The sequence below is a fragment of the Nuphar pumila genome, chromosome 15 (assembly GCF_984573655.1).
Source record: "Nuphar pumila chromosome 15, dmNupPumi1.hap1.1, whole genome shotgun sequence".
NCBI classification, from domain to species: Eukaryota; Viridiplantae; Streptophyta; class Magnoliopsida; order Nymphaeales; family Nymphaeaceae; genus Nuphar; species Nuphar pumila.
Genome location: NC_143263.1, coordinates 16,340,336 through 16,352,205, shown reverse-complemented (window position 1 = coordinate 16,352,205; position 11,870 = coordinate 16,340,336). Strand labels below are relative to the sequence as shown.

The window sequence follows — 11,870 nt, the reverse complement described above, 5'->3', positions numbered from 1 at the left end:
CTCTTTGTTTGTGTTTTTAGAGTTAAATAACTAGTGGAAGTAAATTAGTTTCTTAACATGTTTTGGATCTGGCCATCCTGCTACTAGGGGTGCAAGCAGATTGGATATCGTCAGATATCCGATCTGAATCTCTAATATTATTTCCAGATTTGGATCCTTCAAGTAAGACTAGATTTGGATCCAATAGGATTGGAATTGGATCCGCTTAATCGGATCATTTTCAGATTCATATCAGCAATAACGGATCTATTCTGGCTTCAAATCAAAATCAGATACGATTGCGTGTTGTGTAGGAAGCATGTTTTGGATAAACACAAAAAATCATGAAAAGGTTCCTGAAAATGTTCTCACCATAGTGACAAAAGTTAAAAAGGACAAAATATCGGCAGCCAAAAATTCGTTAGAATTTGTTTTTTTTTTAAATCTCACACTTTTTGACAAAATCTCAACAGTAAAAAATAAATTAATAATATAAAAAATTAAATTTATAAGAAAATATAAATAAAAATATTTAAAAATAAAACCGCACAGTTTTTCATGATAGATAGCCGATAAAATCACAAATATCATGTTTAAAACACGATATTTATGTTTTTGACAAAAAACTCTAGAGAAATTACTGTTTTAACTTTCAGGTAATTTGTTGCGCTATTTTGGCGAGATTTTCATAAATCTTGCGAGATTTGAAACTAGGTTCTCACCTCCTTTTCCGATGTTTTTTACTATTTATTTTTTATTTTTTCAAAATTGGATATCCGGTCGTTGCGGTAACAGAACAAGCTTCACATGCCGTTTGAATTCTTACTGAGATGACCAAAAACTCCCCAATCATTCTTGAAAATAACAAGAACGCCCCTCATGATTTTGAAATTTGAAATACGACAGTGAACCAGCTGTTGACTCATCGCATTCACCAGGTGAACCGTTTGCTTTAATAAAACGCCCATTCTATCCTTGCCTTCCTCTGATATGACTAACATGCACCTAGATCAAGAGGGTTAGTGGCATCGCGTCTCAGCCAGTTAGTGCACGTCACCTTGTGTTGGGACATTGCAAGTTCGAATCCCAATGGTATATGGTTGTATAGGTCCGCCTAACCCCAGCTTTCTCTGTCGAAAAAAGGTTACTTGAACCGGACCTAGAGCCACCAAAGAATGGAAAGGGCTTCAGAATTTTATTTTACCTACTTTAATCACACTAAGGCCTTTTGGTGTATTGATTAAGCACCGAACCCACAAAATTCACCTTTGTTGAACCAGGCTTAACGAGCATATTGCATTATGTTTATACAACCAAAGTTCAATGTTTTATTTAAGTAATTTATGCTTAAACGTAAGGCTAATATCGTTATTCTGGTTTTATTCATGCTAACCGGTTACGGTTTGTGGATGTTTCTGCACCGGAAATGGAGTGCAACGGTTAATTCACAGTGCGAGGGTAGAACCGTCACATTTCGAAATTGATTGAACTCCCGTTTCTATCGTTAGTCGGTACCATCAAAATAGGGAACTTTCAACAAAATTTAGCCGAACAAACGAGGGTATTTCCGTAATTTAAGGATTCCTACCGTTCAGTTTTAAATCTTCTCCGAGGAGAGGATATAAATTGGCGTCTTCCCCGCTTCAAATCGATCTCCCCTCTACCGTAGAGAGGGATTTTAAGAAAAGAAAAAGAAGATCTCAGTCGGTCAAGGTTGGGGCAGAGATTTCTTTCTGAAGAGGGACTTCACTGAAATAGTAAGGTTGCAGGCTCCCGCTCTTCTCTTCTTTAATCTTCTCTCGTTTTCTTGCATCTTCTTTAAATCTCGGAAAATTCAAGTCCGTGGCTGATTTTTTCCGTTTTTACTGTTTCCTCTCATTCGTGATCACTATTTCATTTGATGTTAGTTTTCCTCTTCTTTCTTTTTCGTTCTCTTTAAAATGCAAAGCCATTATGTCTATGTTTTTTTTCTTTCAAAAAAAAAATTTCTGTTTTTTCTGTTTTTTTTTTCTGCCATGATCCTCGCTTTCTCTCTCTGTTATTCGAGATTGAGCGAGCTAAATTTTCCCTTAAAATTACTGAGTGGCCCCTGCTTGAGGCAAAAATAGCTACGATCCCTATACTTCAGGAAGATGCTCCGAATGCCACCTAAAGATTTGTATTTTTTGCTAATGTGCTCCCTTCAACGTTAGAGAGTCACATAATGGTCGATCTGTCTGAACAATGTCATTTGGAAGATGGAAATGTCTTTAATGTCCTTTTATAATGTTGGGTTAATGGATGACTAAGAGACGGCATTAGCGGTTATTTGCTTAGTTGTGCTCGGTGGTGAAAAACAGTAATACCGAAATAACCCTGTAGTCAGGTAGTTAACTAACTGATTATTTAGTTTATATTTATTTAGGGCGAAAAAACAAGGGGGGTTTCTGCGGAAATACACTAAGCATTTCTGCCGCCTCCGGGCACGGGTTTTGATTTTAACCTCTATCCCCGTTTTAAACTGGGCGAGGTGGGGGTGGGGCCCCGTTTCCTCCTGGTCCACTGCCATCCTTACCCCCAAAACCCTTGAGCTTAGTCTTCTTCAGCTGCACACAAAGGCCCCATTAGTCTCGACTACCAAGTTGGAGGTTCGCCCATGGCGAGCTTCGAAACTGGAGACCTCTTGGGTGTCACGATTCAACCCACGTCCTAAGTTTTTCTGAAAAGCGGTTTAAGGATATTTTTGTCATTTAAAATAACTATTTTGTTGTGACCTTCTGTCAATTTATAAAAGAAAAAGAAAAACGCCGTTTTGAATTGTTTGCTGTTGTTGTAATGGACGAAAATACCCTTAAAGTCACCATGCATGCTCATTCTTTGGGAAAATTCATTCCCCAACTTCCCTTGAGACTAAAACCATCCCGTCCTAGCCATCCAACTCAACAATTACATTACTCCACGTCTGCGTGAGAATTTAAACTAATCTTAGCTGTTGGTTGGAGGGCTAGGATTCATGTCAGATGATGACACCTGTTCTTCCTTTAGGAAGAGTTTCTTCACAGAAATAAGCAGGTCTCCTGGGAAAATGCAGACCCCACTGGCTTTTGTGCCAAACAAACGGGATAACGACTTGGGTTCGGGCCGATGCCCATCTTCTGTTGTTCAGTTTTTGTTTTTTCGTTCTTTTAGACGAACCCTTGCTGAGAGCCGGGTCGCTTAGTGGGTCTGCCCCTGTGAAGTAAACTTCAGGTGGGGTCTTTGACGCCCAAGCCCTTACTGAGCCCACCAGTTTAAAGGCACCTAAACAATCAATGAAAGTCGAACCTGGGATGAAGCAGTCAGCACCTTTTCCCAAGGCTGACTGCCACTCCAACGACTTGGGTGGGTGATCTAATGTTGTCAGTATTGGTATCAGATCGATACCGATACTCAACTGAATCGGCTAAAAAATAATAAAATACATGTCAATCAGAACGTGACACATGTTAAAACTATTAAAACAATATTTTTAAAATATTAAAAATTTGTTTTTAGTAATTTTTTTACATTTATTAAAAAATAGCCTATTCATGGGTGACAACATTGGGGTGATCTATTATTCAGTTAGTCCTTGTGACTTACACTTTTGTACCATCTTTCTGCAGTGTGAGCTGTAAATCCAACGGCTGAAAAGTAGCAGCAAATGCCGATTCCACGGTATGAAAGTGAAGCCCTTCTCATTACTTTCATTTCACCATAATTAAACCAGAGGTTTCTCGAATGTTAGCATTTATAAGAATAAAAAACATAAAAAGAAAAATCATATGCAAAATAAAGTTGGAAAAAAGTGGATATTATATAATTGGAAAATATTTGTCACTGATGAAGGACCGGAACTATTAAGCTTGAAATTATAGGTACATACTGTATCAACTCAATCTAACCACTTTGATGTATTCTGCATGGTTTGTTTGACAAGGATGGAGTTTTTTCTGACTTAAAATCATGGTTTTTTCCGAGCAATGAAATTTTGACACATTAAGGGCTAGCTATCGATTCTTTATAGCCCTTAAAAACCCTGGTTTCTTGTTATATTCACTTTATTCATAATACATTTCTTACTAAACAAACCATGTAGATCACATTTGTAGCATTTGATCTAAGAAATTAAATTTTTTTTGAATAAAACCTTGTGGGTTTTGCTCAAAATTAATAGCCTTTTGAACTTTGGCCATGCAACTCATTTTGCTTAAGTTCTTTTGGGGAATGAATTTTGGAGAAAAAGTTGACTTTATGAAATTTATTTAGTTTTACTTTGATTATTTTTTAGAAATGTAAAGTTGGCTCAGAGGGCAAGTTTCCTTTTAAACCTTTGAATAATACCCTCATGGGGCTTGTTAATTAAACTTTGAACTTGATTTTGGATTTAGCTTTGGACTTGAATTCAGATTTCACTCAATATTTTTTGAACCATTTTTGTATTTCATTATATCTCTTAAAAAACCTTTATTTTTTTTAAACAGTTGGTGGTTAATCAAGGTAGTCAAAGGTTAGTTTTGATATTTTTGGAGAGTAACACCTAACCTCAACGTCTTTGGCACGTTGAGACGGTGACTGGGTGCATGCAGTCCATTGTGGGTTCCCATTAGTGCATATTACTCGTTTGGACCTTAAATGGCTGCATGCCACCAGTTTGGTTTTTATGAGTCCATTCAAATGGTTTTCTAAACCATTATGCTTGGGTCTATATAAACCTCAATTGTCTTAAGTAATTTCATTAGCAAGCTTCTTAGGGTTGCCTTGTTGTATTAGGTCAACTTTCTAAATGCTTAGAGAAGTTGACATTTCATGAGAAGTGCAGACTTGGTTGTATCTCATGAGCTAAGTTGTATCAGATTCTACCGCACTCGGTGTGACAACTGTTGCTTTAAAAAAAACATCCTTAATGTGCGCCTCAAAGCATTTGGTTCCACCTGACTTGAAAATTCCAACACAAAACAGTGATTTCTACTTAATTAGTCCCACTTATGGTCGCAACTGTATTAAGTTGTATTTTGAAAATTTTACAGGAGAATTAAATTTCCAGTACAAACCAACACATGCGCGTAAACACACGCATACACAGATAGGTGATTTGTGAATAAAGTTCAGACTAAAGCAAGATACAGTGAGCAACTAAAATGCATGTGCAATCAGTTCAATTTAACGTTGAACCATTTTGTTCACAGGAGAAGTGGGGTGTCCGAGATGCCTCAACGGCTTTCCAGGCAACTCTCGCAGTTGAAAACAACGAGCTCTGAGTCCGATGGACTTCGACCACTACACCGGCACAGTGTTGATCGAAGCCCCAAAGTCAGTGACATAAGGTACTCCACAAGAGGATTGGTGGCTGAGGTATATCATCCTTCGCTTCTCTATTGCATTCACAGTTTTTTATGCTAAGCCACATCTTTTTATTGCATGGCTGTTCCATAGTTGCTGTCTTAGTTCTAATCATAGTCACCAATATCACCGATATTTTGAAAATGTCGTGATATTATTGGTATTTCAATGTCAGATTTTGCTAAGTTTTTCAAGATATCGTCAGAATCGAAAATCCATTTTTTTTATATGTTTTAAGTATTTTTTTATATTCTAAAAACTTTTCTAATTGTTTTTTATTTTTCAGAGATTTTTTCGAGAAAAGCAACTTAAAAAAAAACTCCGAAGAAAAACCTTGCATACTGATGACTGGTTCTAATCAATTGCCATGATAAAGCACCCTCTTGCTTGCTTGTTGATTGAGCCAACCATTTCTCATTTAAAGCACGAACCAAATTTCTCATCTATTATGACCATTATTGTGTGTGGGAAGGTTTGTAGCTTTCACTGGCTTAAGAATGTGAAATTAGAGACAAGCAGTATATTGATTATTCAATGGTGTATGCACCATATTTAAAAAAACTGAAGTGGCGAGGTGAAGATTAACAAAATATGAAAATAGGGAGTAGCCACTTTCTGAAAATGTAGTTGCGCAACTTTTATTCGATCAACCAGATCTTGATTCAATTTGGGACTTCTTTCAATAAACTGGTGACTGTGGTTCTAATCAATTGCCATGATAAAGCACCCTCTTGCTTGCTTGTTGATTGAGCCAACCATTTCTCATTTAAAGCACGAACCAAATTTCTCATCTTATTATGGCCATTATTGTGTGTGGGAAGGTTTGTAGCTCACTGGCTTAAGAAAGTGAAATTAGAGACAGACAGTCTATTGATAATTCAATGGTGTATGCACCATATTTAAAAAAATTGAAGTGGCGAGGTGAAGATTAACAAAATATGAGAATAGGGAGTAGCCACTTTCTGAAATTGTAGTTGCGAAACTTTATTCGATCACAGATCTTGATTTAATTTGGGACTTCTTTCATCTTCTCAAATTTCATACAAGTCTCTGTTTTTGTGGTTAACATGATCTCTGTCTTGGTTTGGACACTGGCTAAGATATTTATACTTTGGCTTTTGGAATTCCCAAATGGATAATTCTGAGGTTAAGACGACATTTGTTAGGATCAATGGGGCACTGGTTAGACTTTCAGAATTTTGTGGTTCAGATGATGGTTGCACACACCCTTGGACTTGCTCCTTGGATGAATGAATGGATAGCTTAATTCAACCTAAAAATCAAATGCTATTAAATAGTGGTCATGTACTGAACAAACGACCGGTTTGAATGGACTTACAACCTAGATATCTAGAGAGTTAAAAAACAAAACTATACTTCTAGAGTTACTTGTTTTCTGACGAGAGGAACATAGAGTTACTTGTTTTCTGAAATATTCTTCTTAATGGTCATGGTCATTTCTCACTTATGTTTCAACACTAGGCTAAATAGATTGCAGAAAAAGCCTATTGAGCCTTCACTCGATGATTGAATTGAACTGATATGTGCCTTTGAAACACTGAAATGGATACAGTGCTATAGATAATTCTTTTTCTAAAGTAATCATGTGAGGATTATATGGTTGATTCAGGAACTGTCATGATACCTTTTTCATTGCTTCAGTAGTTCCTTAATCATTGCAGTCATTGCTGCATATACAGTCTCCATGTGATTGATATATGAGCAGTGATAGTCTTCAATGATAAGATTGACGATGAATCGTTATGCAGATTTTCAAGATGGGTGATTTAGATTATTACTTTGACATGGTATGACTACTTCTACAATGGAGTTGCCTTACTGCATGCTTTTTCTTGAAATAGAAGAAAACAGGTGTGATTCATGAATTTCAGAAGAAAAGAAGAAGTCGAGCTTCTGATCTTGAAACTCAGTTGGGAGAAACTCAAGACGAAGTAAAAAAATTAAAGGAACAATTGGCATCTGCAGAAAATGTGAAGAAAAAGGTAGAACTGGAACTAGGAGAAACCAAGAAGCAGATTTCTGCTGTTCCAGATGACATCCAAGAATCAACAGATAACTCAACGGAAGTTTTCGCTGAACCACCAACTCCACCAGAGAAAGAAAAACCTTTCTTGGTGGATTGGGAGGATGAGATCTTAGTGGAGGAGAACCTGGACTTGCCAGATGTTGATAGTCCGATGAGCATCAATGAATCGAAAAAAGAAAACGAGGAAAAACTAGAAGATTCAATTTCAGAAATTGCTGATCTGCCTCCAGAAAAGAGTGACGCGTATGCAGAAAACACAGCTACCGCAGAGATGATGGCGCTGAAAGTTAATTTGCTGGAAAAGGAACTGGAGTTGATCAGACTTACTGAGGAAAATGAAAACCTGGTAATTTTCCCTTTTTCTTTTTGTTACTAGTTCAGATTTTAGCATAATTTTGAATTGCATTGACTTCAGTAACATTTTGGTTCACATTTTAGTATGATTTTTTGCAGCAAGTAATGAAAATGCCTGAACTTCATATGGGTGCTGATGAATCATGTGCAAGATTTTGCTACTGTCTACTGTATATACAATCTAGTTGAAAAATCATAAATGCAAGCTGTGTATCCACTGAATCTGACTGCATAGAAGTGTTCTGCATGGTTTGTTTGCTAGGGATCCCACTATGCATCATCTTTTCTTGATGTAACAAATATATGATTTTTTTGAGTCATCAAAATTTGGTACAGTGGGCTGTTGATTTTTGAAGCCCTTGGAAAACCAACTTACATGTTGCAAAAAAATGATCCATAACCTGCTTTCTACTAAAGAAACAATATGGATCACATCTATAAGGTTAGATTTACAAAAGAAAAGTGCCAAGTGTAAAAAAAAAGTTCTTTTCTTCCAGATTTGCATGTACAAATGACTAGCAAATTTATCTTCTTTAGTTGATTCGTACTTCTAGATTGCAGCGACTTTAGTGACATTATATTACTTTCCTCTTTTCAATTCTTAATTCTGCCCATGATGCTTCATCTGTTTTCTCTCAACAGAAATTTTGCTTGTTGGAGGCCAAAGAGTGGAAGACAAAACACGCTGAAATGGCAAAACGGCTGAGCCAAGTAACCGAGGAATTGGAAGAAAGCAAGAAGAGAACAGCTCGAGTAACAGAGCAGCTCGAGGTAGTAATACAGGCAAAGGCAGAGCTGGAGGAAGAGATGAAACGGATGGCAGTTCAGACAGAGCAGTGGAGGAGAGCTGCGGAGGTAGCATCAACTGTATTGGCATCGGTAGATAATGTTATGGAGATGAATGGAAGAAGTAAGCCCAAGAACAAGCAGCATGGCTTAGACAAGTCTGAGTACACAGGGTTGGATTCTCCAATGTGTGACAACACCATGGAAGATGGTCATGCAGGAAAGGGAAAGGTAGGCCCTGGGATCAAGAGACTTGGTGAGTTGATGGGTGACACCATCATCATGGAAGATGGTCATGCAGGAAAGGGAAAGGTAGGTAACGGGATTAAGAAACTTGGTGATTTATGGAAAAAGAAAGGACAGAAATAGTAGTCATGCTCTGCTGTTGTTGAGGTTGCAAGCTTCTCCTGTTTGTTCACTGATGTTTCCTTTTGTACTTGGAGGGGGGGAAGAGGGCAAGCTTCTCTGTTGCCCCTTCTCTTCTGTCTGAACTAGAATTATGAAAGTTTTCTTCTCGGTTTTGCTATACTATTAGTGATTCGACTTGGTGAAGGCATGAATCTGTGATGTAGCAGAAAGTGTTGATTCAAATGAAACCTGGAGCAAATGACATGTTGCTTGAGCAAGGGTGAAGGATTGCACTAGATTATGCACAGGGTTATCAGGAATTTCTCAGCGAAGGAAAACCTCGCAATAAATTTAAAAAAAATGATTCCGAGAAGTTTAAAAAATAACAATATTTTAATTTTAAATGTATGTAAGAAAATATATAAAAATATAAACATCACATTAATAGTGGGATAAATATGCGATATTTTCAAAATAGGAAATATTTTGAAAATAGTGTTTTTTTTAGATTGTATTGTTTTTTTGAAAATCCTGTGATAAAACTGCTAGATTTAAAAAAAATACGCAACATTTGTTACTTATATGGACACAATTTTAAATTTGAAGAATTCCAGCAATATCCATCTCTGTTTCATGCTCTGCATTGTACCAAATCGTTTCGTGGGCTTTTTATCCCTTCCCCCCCAAGGGAGTCGCCAATCTTCAGCTTGAGTAAAGGGTGTGATGCCCATGAGATTTGATCCTAGACCACCTGCCTATCAGCTTAGGTTGCCAAACCCCTTTAGGGCTTATGTAATAGTTAGACTTAATAAAAGTTATATAACCTTGTTGAGTTGCATTTTCATTTTCATGCTTTTGCAATCATTAAGACCCATCAAAAAATCATGGTGCATGTGTTTTTTTTCCTTGGTGAATAATATTTGGTCATGGTGACATATTTCCCAGTGAAAGTTGATCAAGAAGCTTCATAAATTAAGAGCAAGGTTGTAATGAGGTAGTGTTAGAAATAAGGTAACATTTGGTAATGGTGACATGAGGTACAAATGCATCTTTTTTCTTTTTCATTTTTTTTTTATTTTGGGTTATTTTTCATAAAATTAGCCATGCAGATGTGTGGATCTCCAAAATTTGAAAAAGAAACAAGATAGGGTTTTCCAAAAGAAAGAGTTTTTGAGATGGACCTAAAACTGGATCTGAATTTGAAAGATCGTGGGTCGGCTCTTCAAGTTGTGCTTCTTTCCTCCAACATTGAACAAGGATCAGACACCCCAAGAGCTCAAAATCTTCAACGCGGCTTCGACTTTTATGAGTACACATACCTCATACACAAATCCTAAAAAAAATGAGCTTGATGGCATAAACCACCAAGACTCGAAAAAAATTAAAACACTGAAAATATGCGAACGTTCGGGGACACTATACTTATAAAATAAATGAAATAAACAAATTCAATAAAAAAATTAAACTGAATCTCACATTGGCTTAGGTTAGCCCTTTCCGACTAGGCGCAAGTTCTAAGGGCTAAGTGAGATAGGGGATCTAGGTCCTAGGCTAATATAAGTGGGCTAAACTAGGCTTGGCTTGTTGAGTCTAGTTGTGCAGAGATTTCGGCAAAGTGTAGGTGCATTCAAGACTCAAACTCCATATGCTTATAGGTTTTCTAAAGGGTTCGAACACGATTCCTGCAAATCCAAGATCCATAGATTCAGATTCTTCCAGAGTTGACATGGCAGGATCCTATTGATTAGTTTTCAAATAAGCCATTTTGATTGGTTAGGGGTCCTTTTAGCATGATTTTAGAGGCTAGATAGGGCATATATGGTCTAGGTGGTTTAGTACTAGGCGATATTTAATTTTTGATTTTTAGGAGGATAAAGATAGGGTTTTAGTCAGGTTTCTCTAAATGACCTGCATTTTTGAATCATGAAAAGTGCTGATGACACATAGTGCTAAAGATAGATAGTGCTGATGGCACATCCTAGATCGGCTGATTACCGACTACAAACTAACAAAAAGGGCTAATTGTTGATGACAGTTCAAGAAAAATGCTCTAATGATACATTATGTGTTATTAGAGGATTGCAAATTATTTTGGCTATAACTTTGGATTCTGATGCCTGATTGACTTGATTTTAGGTAGTTTACAAATACTTTCTCAGGTCATAAAATTATATTTTTTTGTTGAAAAGACATGATCCAAAAGTTTATTCTCACTATTTTGAGCATGTTGAATCCATCCACGAGACAAAACAACTTGCAAATAGAGATGCAACGTGTTTATATGTAATGGTGCCGTTACCAAGTGTTTCCCAATTAGAAATATGCATGTATTGGTGTAGGGTTCAAACTGTGTAAATATTGGTACTATTAAGTAGTAATGTTTGGTTCTTACCTTTGGATGTAATTTACATGGTTTATTTAGGAAAAAAGGAAAAAGTTTTGGATAATATGTTTGCAACATGTAAATAGGTTTTTTAACGGCTTCAAAGATCAACAACCTACAATATATCAATTTTTTGACTCAAACAATCGCACTTAAAAAACAAACCATGTTGAATCCATCTACATGGTTACAATAAGTCCATACAATTTACAGTTAAGATTTATTTTCTTTTTTTGTAGAATGAAAAATAAATTTTATTAAAGATATGAAATTAGAGTTAGACCATGAGGCATAAAAAGAGAGCAGGGCATGTAGAAAAAAGATGGCAGACCCAATCAAGAACCGGATGCCCACATCTATTACATGTCATGAAAATGATGAATGTAAGCACTAGAGAATTTATTATATGCAATTTGGCTGCAGTACATCTGAAAATTCGTGCATTTTATTCTTTCCAAACTACCCACTCGTATTGTCCTTTTAAAATGAAGTGATTTTGAAAATGCCTCACAATTTGTCAAATTCTCTTGGTATCCAAAATGTCTCATTCTTAACTTTTTTAGAACATTTTTGCCCTTCCACAAATATAACACGACCTTCACAAATCATTTTTGCCAATGTTCTCAAATATGA

General features: G+C 36.5%; 1 protein-coding gene across 1 annotated transcript; it reads left to right on the top strand.

Annotated features, from left to right (window-relative positions):
- The first annotated feature begins 5,184 nt into the window (after window positions 1–5,184).
- On the top strand, window positions 5,185–8,875 carry LOC149814631 (interactor of constitutive active ROPs 4-like). Its single transcript, XM_089990405.1, has 3 exons — window positions 5,185–5,331; window positions 7,182–7,712; window positions 8,363–8,875. Exons 1-3 carry the CDS (start codon window positions 5,185–5,187, stop codon window positions 8,873–8,875), a joined length of 1,191 nt encoding a protein of 396 aa, XP_089846531.1.
- Window positions 8,876–11,870: the final 2,995 nt, after the last annotated feature.

What these genes read in the sequence shown, in the direction of transcription:
- LOC149814631 (XM_089990405.1), top strand. Translation starts at nt 5,185, where the DNA reads ATGCCTCAACGGCTTTCCAGGCAACTCTCGCAGTTGAAAACAACGAGC. An exon ending in CAAGAGGATTGGTGGCTGAG is followed by an intron (nt 5,332 to 7,181) that starts GTATATCATCCT and finishes TTCTTGAAATAG; the next exon opens with AAGAAAACAGGTGTGATTCA. An exon ending in CTGAGGAAAATGAAAACCTG is followed by an intron (nt 7,713 to 8,362) that starts GTAATTTTCCCT and finishes TTCTCTCAACAG; the next exon opens with AAATTTTGCTTGTTGGAGGC.